Genomic DNA, 12,314 nt, shown 5'->3' with positions numbered 1-12,314 from the left:
ATAACATCATGAATTTTAGTATGTCCACAATGCAGGAGCGAGCTGAGCAACCAACTATTGTTCATCGTCTAAAGTTTGGGATAGTGTGCGTAGCAATACCTCAATGGAGACTCAAACAGTCAAAAGTAACTCCGCATTAGATTTAAGATACATCAGGTTGGGTATTACTATTGACAGGCTCAAAAAGTTACTTGAGAGAGAGAGACCTTCAACCTGTACGGCTGCACCAAATATAAATTTTGATTGCAGAGAGACGAGGATGACGAAATTATCATTATTTTCACAAGAAAAGGTGAAAAATCATTTATTTTAGCATGGATAAAAAGGAGCCTTTTAATATCTTTTGCGCTTCCTTGTACTGGGCTTTGGGAATTCGAGAGGAACAGGAAGTGTAGCATATAGCACTTTGCCCTCCAGCTTCAACTTGCAACCCAAATTTAGATAGTGCTTTCTCACGGAAATTACTTCCATTTTCAGATCTCTTGCAATGTCAGACATATCAGTTCGGTACCCATCAGCAATGAGTGCAAGCACCAGAACATGACTGATGAGAAAATTTTGTTTCTCAACTGAAGGAAAATTCCTTTTTCTAATAGGATCAAAGTCTACAAATGTCTTTAAATTTTTTTGTGCAAGATGCCTGGAATATAATGATTCTTGGCAGAAGCACTATCAGCTGATCGTTGGTCTCTAAACTTGATCAGGTGTGTTATGTAGGAACAAATGCAAGCAAGCTTCTTCTTTTCCTCCTCGTCCTGTATATTAACAATATATTTAAGAACAGATAATTAATAACTTGGGAAGTAAGAACATGAATTAAAAGCAAGAATCTGAGCAACATTTATTTTAATCCGTAAAAATTAATAAATTGGTATTATTGTACAGTGAGGATACTCGGATAGATTCCTAAAGAACTTTATAGAGTAACAAAATACAAAATATTTAACATTTTATCAAAACATATGGTAGAGTCGTTCGTCGATTCATTTGTGTCATAGCAAAAGCACACTGTGCTCTACTCATTATGGCCTCCAAACCCAAGTCTATAATTTACCCCCATGTTGTTCAAATAGTCCTTCACTTTTTTACACTGGTCATTTTATTTTTATTTTCGTAAAGATAATCTGGGGTTAAGGCAGATCCCCAACCTGTAGCATTAATCAAAGAAAAATACATGACTCCCTAAGAGTGTGATCATTAGAGGGGAGATTTCCTAATACAAAGAACTCATAGGCCTAAAGCCTTACAATTGAGATAACTCTCAAACGTATCCGTAAGCACAGACTACAATCCTACCCAAAGGAGAGAAAACTTAGCCGCAAGGCCTCCAGAGTCCTCAAGCCCCCAATCACATGACCCAATCACGGGTTCGGAGCTTATTTCATATCTAAACAGAAAGATAGATGTATGACATTAACCAGAATATGCTAAGCCATCCGAGCCAAATGAGGCCATCCAATATATAACCCCTAATGAAAATATTATCAAGCACTAGCTAAAGAAATAACTATAGCTGAAAACGTTAAAAATCACAGATTGGTCCTCTGAAAGATAGGTTTGTTAGAATCATTGACCGGAAAGATTGGGGGCTATTAGATGTCTCAATTGACAATGTCATCAGTGAGAGGCATCAGAAGCCAACCCTCAAATGCAAGTGTAGTATATGGGAGAAACATATACCCTTTTAAATATCAAATAAGACTTACCTTGATCTCCATTAATTTATGTATGCGGTTGCAAACAAAACTTGGATAAGCATCTGAGGATATTTTAGTTCCTGACTGCATGAGTTCCAGGTTAATCCCACTCCCTGAGAATGATTCGATCTACAGGATAAGCCCTTTCTGGTGTATCAGCATTAGTGTCATGAGGCGGGATATTACGAGAAAGATTTCCATCAGTAGTTTCCAATGCCTTCTTATTTATTTTGATACTCAAAACTTTATCCATAACGTTCTTGTCTTTGGAGTCTCTTTTTTTCTTTTATATCCGCAGCCTTTTTATCCTGTGGAAATCAATATAACCTACCTCCTGTCACATAACGAGTTTTATAAAGAAAATCTAAGAGTAAAACAGAACGAAACATACTCGAAAAGGCTAAGGAGTTGTATGCATAATCAGAAGCAATAAACATAATTAACTAAAACATATAAAAGATAGAAAAAAGACTAAAACCACTTTGACAGACAAAACCCCGTGTTTTATCAATACATTGTTAGTTAGAACCTTCCCTGTAATTTAATTGTAGCACAAACTTATGAAATTTTGCAGAAACATTATGTTTTTAATAACCTTCTCTTCCATCTTTCTGCCTTAATATTTTCCTCTAGAATTCTATAACAATTCATTGTGTGATAAACATTGCTGACTTGGAAATTGTAGTCCGAAGTTAAGAAATGTCAAGTCTGTGTTAGGTACTGTGTACACATTGATGATACGAATAATCACTACAAACTCCTCTCCAGGAGAGAAAACATGCAATACAACTTAATCACCAAATACCAAGAAAGGTCTTGCAAACATTTCCATTATCTTCTAAAAAGAGTAAGAAAAAATCATTGAAAAACGCATACCTTCTTCACGCGCTTTACCCTTTGTTGTATATATAGTGGGGAAATGAGTTGTATTTGGGTCAAGGAGTTTTCTTGTCATCTGTTCCAACCAAAGCACAGTATGAAATAAGTGGATTGTAAAATGATTTCTAAAGTCCAACAAATCCAACCAGGAGATACAAGAAGAATGTACTTAATTTAGAAAGGTAGTCAAACAAAAACAGGAAACAAGCAACTCACATAGTTAACCATAAACAAGAGATGATAAGATGAAAATTGACAATGAAGAAGAGATAATATTAGTTAACCATAACCACACTATTTCAAGAAACAACTAGTTAGCCACATAGTAAAATCGAGCACATCACCTTTAGCACAGCCTTTTGGCAGGCGCTTGAGAAGCATTTCCATTTCTTTAGAATTTGGTCCACCTTCCACAAACAAGTCCACTAGAAGAGAACTAGTTTTTGCATCTAGTGAGAAACCCTTGTCAAGCATGATATTGAGAAGTTGCTTTGCCTTGTGGGTATCATTTTTTTGGTCTAGGCATCCTTGGACCATTTTATTGAACGTAAAATCATCTGCAGCAAAACCCTTCTCTTGCATCTCATAAAACAAATCTTGAGCTTCTTTCGAATTCCCTTCTCTAAAACATCCACTAATCATTACGTTATATGTCCTAGTGTTAATAAGTTGCAAATCCTTGGCTGAGAGGGTACGAAAGATTTCCTTGGCCTCACTTATTTTACCATCTTTGCACATGCCATCAATGATGATGTTGTAAATCAGAACATTAGCTTTCATTCCATTATTTTCCATCACACGGAACAGTTCCATTGCTTCAGCAGAACAACCATTTCTGAAAAGACCATGCATTAATGAACTATATGTGAACTGGTTTGGTTTTTCCCCACAAGCTATCATGTCTTCCAGAAGCTCTTTTGCAACCGAAACTTCTCCACTCTTGCAAAATCCATCTATCAGAGTACTATAGGTTATAACGTTGGGTTTGAATCCCTTAAGTTGCATTTCCTTGAAAACTTGATCTGCCTTGTCCATCCTCCTAGCCTTGCAATAGCCATTGATCAAAATGCTATAGCTGACTATATCAGGACCATGACCTCTAGCGACCATCAAATCGAAAACACTTTTTGCCTCCTTCATCCGCCCTTGTAAACAGTATCCATCCATCAAACTACTGTATGTAACTGTGTTAGCCTCGTCACCTCTTTCAATCATTGTCTGGAATAGTTCAAATGCTTCATCAACCATCCCATCTTTGCAACAAGCATCAATTATAATACCATACGTGTGTCCATTTGGTAAGATTCCCCTACCAGTCATTTCATTAAACAATCTTATTGCATCTTTCCCCTTCCCTGAAGTGCATAAGCCATCAATTAAAACATTGTACGTGAAAACATTAGGATTTATTCCTCTTTGAGACATTTCTTGAAATACCTCAAAAGCTTCGTCTGTCTTACCTTGTTTGCAAAGAGCATCCATCAAGATGCTAAAAGTTATAACATCCGGTGAAACATTCTCAGTTAACATCTGACCGAATACTCTCTTGGCATCTTCCCACTGGTTTGAAAAGCATAGGTGCCTGATTAAAGAGGTAAATGTGACAACATCAGGTTTTAAACCTCTCTGAGACATCAGTTGTAACAAATCAAAAGCTTTGTTTGTCCTGCCTTCTTTACAAAGAGCATCCACCAAAATGTTAAAGGTTATGACATTCGGTGTGACATTCTGCGCCAACATTTTGTCAAATAAATGCATGGATTCTATCCATTGACCAGATCCGCATAGCCCGCAAATCAAAGAGGTGTAGGTCATAACATTAGGTGTAAGGTTTCTGGAGGTCATTTCCTGAAATAGATTCAATGCCTCGTTCACCAAATTCTCCTTACAAAGGGTGTCGATAAGCATATTGTATATATAAACATCAGGAGTAAACTGTTTCTTTTCCATTGCTCTCATGAATCGAAGAGCAGCAGTAGAATTAACAGACTTACAAATCCCATTCATTACTGTCCCATAACTGATTTCATCACATGGATACCCATTTTCCAGCATTCCGGTAAAAAGATCCATAGCGTCAGCTACTTTGCCCCCTTTACACAGCCCCTTAAGTAGGGTGTTCAAAGTAAAAGCATTAGGTTCAAATCCGCGTTTCAGAATGCTCCCGAAAACAGCAAAACCGAAATCCACACGACCCATATTGGAGTAACAATTGATTAGTGTATTAAGTGTAACAATATTAGGTTGAATACCAGCGGCATCCATCCTTTTGGACATAGATAAAGCGACAGAAAAGTGTTTCATCTTGACAAGTGCTCCTAGTAATTGGGTAAAAGGGAAAATGGAAGGCGAGTGTTTCATCTGAATCAATTTATCGAACAGACCCAAAGCCTCATCGAGTCCAAGTGTCCCTGATTTACATCTGTCCCGTACTAAACACAATAACGAGGAAGTAGTAGAACTAGTCATGGAGAAGGAAAATTTGTTACCAGCTTATTATTATGTTACCAACAACACATGCTGCTCTTCTCCACATCGCCATTTCCAAAACCCTATTTTCTTTTGATTTCGAACGAAATTGTCGTGGTCTGTCTGAAATCGGAATTTTGTCAGGCAATGTTGAAATATCGGATTCCCGAACCCAAAACGAATGTAATCCTAGAGTTCGTGCGTCAACAAGTAATAACAATATAAGGATGCGTGTCGGCACTTCTTGCTTGACAATGTTTTCCTACATTTATTTCTTGATTCCGATAGTTGTTTCCTTGATTTCTTTTTCATTTCCACTTCATGAGTTTGACTCCTTGCATTTTTGCTTCATCAATGTCATCAACTATAATTATTCCTAGCATGTAGGCCGCTTCTTCATGCCAAGCTCTCATACTCTTTGGAATAAGCCACAAGCTAAATCAGTCCGAGTAAAAAGAACAGTATTCATGTACAAATTTGTCACCCTGTTTAAATATAGCTATATGCTACAGGTAATGAACGCAACAGAAGCAGTAAACTTTAGATATGCTGTAAATGTTAATTTCTGGCGAGACATGTGAATATAACCTCTTATGCGCTACCTTGTCCTAGCGCATGTTCCTGCAAAACTATTACAGTTTACAAAACAAATTACTTGTGGGGTTTAAATTTACAAACTACTTTATATTCAAGAAATACAGGATCTGACAAGTCACTTTGACTACAATCAAATTAATTCACAATGAGAAGAACAGCTTGATTGATGTATGGATCAAAAGAAAACCAGGTATATATTCTACTCTTTTTTGATGGTGGATATTCTACTATTGCAGAAACCCCTTCTCTTCCAAATAAGAAACAACTTCTCCTGCCATAGCAAGTGGAGTCGGACATGTTCCATCCTTCTGTTGTATCTCTATCTGGAAAGATAAAAGTTAAACAGCATTTCATCAGAACAGAACCCCACCCCACACCCCCCTTCAGAACAAGTAACACAAATACATAGTGTCATCTATATTACAAACTCATTATGACAATAGTAAACATTTTTAAATCGTTTACACTATGAAATTCCTGAGTTGGTAGTTTTAACATCTATGAAGGTTTCAGCTTAGGGCAAAAGTTGATTAAATCCATTATTATTATTTTTGCCAAAACAAACAAAATAACTATTCTTTAATTTTATTTTTTTGCGATAATGGAAAGAAGAAAATAATAATAAAAATAATCGAGTGAGCAGAGCGAACGATCTTGGCAGAAGGGGGGTATGCAGACAAAAACAAGTTGGTTGGTTTCTGTCTGTCTGTCCTCAACTTCTCTCTCATTTTTTCTTCGCCCCCAATACCCTTTCTCCTTCACCCAACTCTCTCTCTCCCCGCATCTCCGCTCACTCCCCACTGCCATGCAGTATACTAGTAGAAAATAATGATAGCTATTAAATTCTGGTATGCTCCTTTATATTTCATACTAATACATGGAATACACATAGGGCTTGATTAAGTCATAAAACTTACTTCAGCATTCACGGGTGGTTCATAGGGATCATCTATGCCAGTAAAACCTGCAAAACAAAAAATGATCTCAAAATGCAATCATTCACCTTACACTTTGGAATGCAAAACTTCATATCCCAAGTAGCATAACAGTTATTTCATAAGAGGATAAAAAAGTAGTTAAGTTGTCTCTTAGATAACAGGAGAAGGTAAAAGAAGGATAACAAGTAATGTTAATTCATTATGCAAATCTTTTCGAATTATTACCAACCAGGATCACATACATAACCTGTTACTAAGATAGTGGTTCTACTAGCAAAAGCATTACTACCTCCTTTCACTCAAAACCAGTAAATGGGGTTAGTGCAACACACAACAAAGATTTGCATTCCCCAAATTCAAGAGAAGCACCAACTCATCCATAGGCTCATAGCTACCAAACGAAAATGCAAGTTTTTTAGATCACTAAAAGTTTCTGATTTCTTTTACAAACTTGTGTTTAGGAAAACGAAAAGTCATGATTATGCAATTAACTTCTTCCTCCCAATTTGAAATTGTAGTTGCCTAGACATACTTCTCACCAAAAGTTTGTATTACCATGCTCAAATTTACTAGCAAAAGCGTTCACAACGCATATGTCACACTTAAAGATGTACTTTTGGCATACCTTTGATCTTCCCTGCACGTGCAAGTTTGTACAGGCCTTTAGCGTCCCTTGCCTCGCACACTTCTAGAGGCATATTCATGAATACCTGTTAAAGTAGGTTTTAATCCCTGTCCTAGCTAAAAAAACACATCCCATCCTTTCAATCAGGATAATTTAATTGCAGTAAGTAGCACATATGAAGAACCTTGCCTCTATAAAGCTATCATCTGCCAAAAGTGCACGACATGCATCCCGATCTCTTCTGTATGGTGATATTAGACTAGCAATACAAATCAAACCAGCATCTGCAAAGAGCTTCGCTATTTCGCCTAAATTTAGAGATATAGTAAAGTTAGAACTTCGAAGCTGACAAAAAATGGCAATGGCAGATATACAGTCTCTCATCAATCTTACATTCTCATATCCTTAGCTTGACTTAGTGAGGAAACATCACTTACCGCGGAAGAGTACTTACCAACTCTGCGTATATTTTCTACACGATCTTCAGCCTTAAAACCAAGATCCTTGTTTATTCCATGCCTTAGATTGTCACCATCTAGGATGTAGGAGAGCTTTCCTCTACAATGTAGCTCTCTGCCTACGGAGCATGCCAGTGTGCTCTTGCCTGAAAACATTCGTCGCAGTTATAATACGGTGTAACCACAATATTTTCATGCTAATCACATTTAAATTCTCAGAAAATGTTAATTCCATCATCAAAGCATGAAATCTGGATCAGATATGCAAATAACAAATCTCAGCTGGTTTCTTAATCAGTAGAAAACAAGAAATTGACATTGATTAGCCTAAGAAGATTAATTTAAATAAAATCTATAGAAATAATTGACTCTTTTAGACTATTAACTCTGTTGATTTCTTTCTAAATTATAACTTTACATCTTAGAAGAGATCCTGCTACTTGAGACGACCAGTCAGCAAGTCCTGCACACTTGCTTATTGCTTTCTTCATGCAGTGCAACTGCACTTTTGGGATCAATAATCAGTTCTTCCCGTTTTATTAATTTCATCAACCGGGGAAACAACTTTGATTAATTCAAGATCTATTTGATTGTACGGGAGCATTAAGACATAATAAGATTGGAATTTGACTGCGTAACTGTAAGCCTAAAATGAATCTTTCAGTCCGTCCAAAGCCGAGTAGCCCAATGTTAGTCAGATCTTTATATAAAAGTAAAGCTTAAGTGCACTCAAAGTTACTTACAGCTGAAGAGCTTCAAATGGATATATAATTGAAAATTTCTATTCACTGGAAACTATCCATATCGTGGAGAGGTACGATGAGATGAAAATATGGAAAACATTCTTGCACCAATATCCATTTGTACACCATGTTGTTTGTAAGTATAACTCAAGATAACCCAAGTAACTACAAGTTATGAAAGTTATAAATGAATACTAGAGCTAATCATGTTTAACAAACCTGACCCACTGAGACCTGTAATCCATACAACGCATCCCTTTTGCTGTAGTAGTTTCTGCCTGTCAAGTTTTCCAACAGAACAATCTTGCCAGAAAATATTTGCACTCCCAGCATTGGACATTACACCATTCATTTGTTTTTTCCCTGCTCAGGAAAATTCATTCAAAGTTACTCAAGTAAAAAAGAAACTCTGTTAGATACTCCAAATAATATCATCATTTATCTTTTCATATGCTATAAAAAAAATATGGCAGCTGGTGATAGCAAAGTAAAAAAATGAATTGCTATTCAAAGGATCAAATATAAATTTCCAACTACAAAGTTTCAACTGTGACTGCAATTTAATGTCTAGAATTATGAAGTTCACAATATATGCCTTATTCAAAAGGATGAGACTTCATGAAGAGCCAGAGTTCAACAACCAAATTCCAAATTCTCTAATAGATTAGAGACACTCTAAACCATTTGGAGATACTAAGTATGATAATATATTGCAACAAGTTCCCTTAACCAGTCTTTAAACAATAATACAAGCATTGTTCCACTCATTTGTGGCAGCTGAAAAAATACATATACTTTTTCATTGAAAATTGACAAATGCTTGAAAAAGAAGACCACATCAATTTATCAGAGTAGGCTACGACTGATAATATTTATTATAGTAATGACTGTGCATCAGTAACAAAGAACAGACACATTTGGTATACTTAACAGATAAAGAACAAAAATTATTCCAACAATGTCATCATGTAGACCTTATTTCACATAAAGGGGTCAGAAGATCAAACCAACTTCACCATTCTCCAAGCTCACATAAAGTACTAGTCCAAAGCTCGGGCCTTAGTGATAATGTGATCACTACGAATTCCTCGAAATTATAAGGAATATACATAAAGAAAGGTCATTTACACAAAAATTCACAAAATTGGACAAACATAGGTACACATGGGGGTAGTAGTGGTACTAAATCCTTACAAGTCTGAAAAAAAAGGCTGAAGACCCAAAATGCATATCAGAGAAAGAACATCACATAAACCATAATACAGACACTGGGGGCAATAAATATCAACATTTTCATATCCACATATAGAAATTTCACCTCATATATAAGTCTAAAAAGTAAAAACTTGACAATATTGATCACAATATAAGTAAGTTTTTTTAAAGAAGTCAAAATAATACACATTTTGCAAAAACGAAAGATGGTATACCTGTGCCTTGGAAGTTGTGATGATGAGAAACAATGTGAAGATACCGTTTAGAGAGACAGGCTATTTATGGAAGTGAGAGAAGATGGGAGAAATATTTGGTTTTGAATATGGTGGCACCAAAAGTATGATTTGCTGTTTGCTGTGCTGCCGTTTTGAATCTAGACGGGTTTTATTTGCAGTGTGGAGATTTCCACGTACCAACTTTTATACTTTGAGTTAAAAATATGAAAAGTGTTCATATTCATGGATTCATGGTCATGTCTCATGACCAATAAATAGTCCATGTGTCTTAGTTCCCAAAAACAATGGGCCATGTGGATAGTTGCATTTGCCATTTGGCTCAAAAGAATGCACAAACGTCGGATTGAATGCCCCCAGCCTATTTAAGGGGAAACGCGAAATATGGGAAGGCTCTCAACAGTTTCAAGTGCGCCTGACCATATCAAAATATCGTTATTAATATCTTAAATTCCAAAGTCAGTCCTCAAGAATCAACATATTGAATGTCAAAAAATTCGAGTCACTATCACCTGAATAACAACAACTCTTGGTCCTTTATTTCCTCCAACTGGTCTAGATAAAATTTGTACATCCTCAATTTTTGTGGACGTTGTGTACAACAGTATAAGAAGTCTATATAAGAGATTAAGAGAGGTCCCTTACCCCTTTTTGTTAGAAGTTTTTACTAATTATTATAGGCAGCAGTACCTGACCGAGTGATGCTTTGCTACCAGCGTTGGTTTCTCCAAAATCCAAACGATTTAAGGGATTTATTAATCATACACGTTTCATTTTTTCTTGCATAAAATCTTCAAAATTTCAGGTTTTATTTGGGGAATTGCTATATACAGACCCCATATATCTCAAAGCAGACCCCAATTTAAAAAAAAAAATTAATACCAGATATGTCCCAAAATAATCTCTTAAGGCAGACTCCACTTAAAAAGTGAAAACACATAAATTTCAACTTTGGGTCCCTTCAACTTTTGTCTTTTTACTCAAGTTTTGTCTTTTTACTCTCTCTCAAGAAACCTTTTTTAAACCCACTTTTTTTTTCCCACTATTCTCATTTTCTAATCCAAATAAACTTAACCCACACATCTCTTCTTTCTCTACACATATTCATCTTCTTTTTCAAATTCTTTTGTTCTATTTCTATTTACAACCCATCTTTTTGTTTTTCATTTTTTTTTTTTTTTTTGATGACATTGAGTGAAATGGAATGGGCATATGATGTTTTTAATGTGAAAAATGAACTATTTAATGAAGAAAAATTTCAATCAAGTGACCAAGACGGCGACCAAGACGAGGTAACTCCATATACAACTATTGTTCATAATGATTCCAATATCAATTTATTATGAAATCATTATGAGGACGACTTGTACAAAATGTGATTATAAAGTATTTATGCAAACTCAATCTATAAGGACGATCTCTTCCGTTTAATGGTTGATTTGAATAGTGAGTGTTGGGAAATGGGAATAGTCTTACGTTCGAGACGTCCCAGGCCAACTAACTTTCTAAGACTCTGGAGCGACTTATGAAGTATTAGACAGTCTAATTTGGCCGTCTCTTAGTTACTTTGATAGACATCCCATATTTTTCTTGTGAAATTTTTTTAGCTAACATTATAATTCACTGTAAATGTTATATGATCCTCTATACAGTCACAATAAGGTACCAATTGATGCATTTCGGACTTCACAAAATTCAAATGCATCTTCGGAGGAGCACTACATAGATCAAACCGAACATTTTAACACCAACATGGTATGCATGGATGAATATATGTTTTGAAACTTACTTTTTTGATTTAATACCTTCTTACCCATGGATTAATGAATACTTAAATTCATTTATAGGTATTTGATAGTCGTCAAGATTTGATTGATTGGACACAACATAAAGGAAGCGAAGTGGGAGCTATTATCGTCACTGGGAAATCTCAAAATGCAATTGGTGGGAAGGCTCCTAGACTTATTTTGATATGTGAGCGTGGTGGTAAATTTCGATCTCATAAAAAGGTAGAAGCAAACGAGAAGGCAAAGTGAAAAGACTGGAACAAAAAGATGAATTATCATTTTAAATTAAAAGCGTGTTTTGAGCGTGGTAGTTTAGATAGATGGACACTAAGAGTTGATTGTGGTCTTCATAATCATGGGATGACAAAAACTATGGAAGGTCACTCTTATATGGGAAGGTTTAATAAGATGGAAATGATTCTTGTATCTGAGATGAGTAGAGTTGGAGTCAAACCAAAAGAGATCATGAATCTTTGTCAAAGCAAGAGATATATTAAACTTCGTCCTCCATGAGACAAATGTATACGCATAAGACAATGAATTAGACTTGATGAAATGGAAAATAGAACACAGTTGCAAGAGTTGGGTAGATTGTTAAGGGAAAATGGATATGTGGAGTATAGTAAACGTCGAGAAGGTAGCAATGAGGTTTGCGAATTGTTTTGGGCCCATC

The 12,314-nt window shown here is 35.8% G+C and overlaps 2 protein-coding genes across 4 annotated transcripts; both read right to left on the bottom strand.

Annotated features, from left to right (window-relative positions):
* Positions 1 to 1,865: 1,865 nt before the first annotated feature.
* Positions 1,866 to 5,045, bottom strand: LOC147488498 (uncharacterized). 3 transcript variants are annotated; one of them, XM_086571061.1, is made up of 4 exons: positions 4,037 to 5,045; positions 2,921 to 3,931; positions 2,574 to 2,652; positions 1,866 to 2,005 (listed from the first exon to the last, which is right to left on the bottom strand). In XM_086571061.1, exons 1-3 carry the CDS (start codon positions 5,043 to 5,045, stop codon positions 2,633 to 2,635), a joined length of 2,040 nt encoding a protein of 679 aa, XP_086427187.1. In that variant the 3' UTR covers positions 1,866 to 2,005; positions 2,574 to 2,632. The 3 variants fall into 3 exon arrangements, with proteins under 3 accessions (XP_086427187.1, XP_086427185.1, XP_086427186.1); XM_086571059.1 differs by having other exon boundaries at positions 2,921 to 5,045; XM_086571060.1 differs by having other exon boundaries at positions 1,894 to 2,031; positions 2,921 to 5,045.
* A 527-nt stretch (positions 5,046 to 5,572) lies between these two features.
* On the bottom strand, positions 5,573 to 10,081 carry APK3 (adenosine-5'-phosphosulfate (APS) kinase 3). Its single transcript, XM_086571062.1, has 7 exons — positions 9,837 to 10,081; positions 8,626 to 8,769; positions 7,660 to 7,809; positions 7,395 to 7,513; positions 7,206 to 7,290; positions 6,560 to 6,606; positions 5,573 to 5,965 (listed from the first exon to the last, which is right to left on the bottom strand). The coding sequence occupies exons 2-7, from the start codon at positions 8,756 to 8,758 to the stop codon at positions 5,870 to 5,872; spliced, it is 630 nt and encodes a 209-aa protein (XP_086427188.1). The 5' UTR covers positions 8,759 to 8,769; positions 9,837 to 10,081; the 3' UTR covers positions 5,573 to 5,869.
* Positions 10,082 to 12,314: the final 2,233 nt, after the last annotated feature.

Source organism: Coptis chinensis, chromosome 7 (genome assembly GCF_015680905.1).
Source record: "Coptis chinensis isolate HL-2020 chromosome 7, ASM1568090v1, whole genome shotgun sequence".
Lineage (NCBI taxonomy): Eukaryota > Viridiplantae > Streptophyta > Magnoliopsida > Ranunculales > Ranunculaceae > Coptis > Coptis chinensis.
This window is presented reverse-complemented; position numbering and strand designations above follow the sequence as displayed.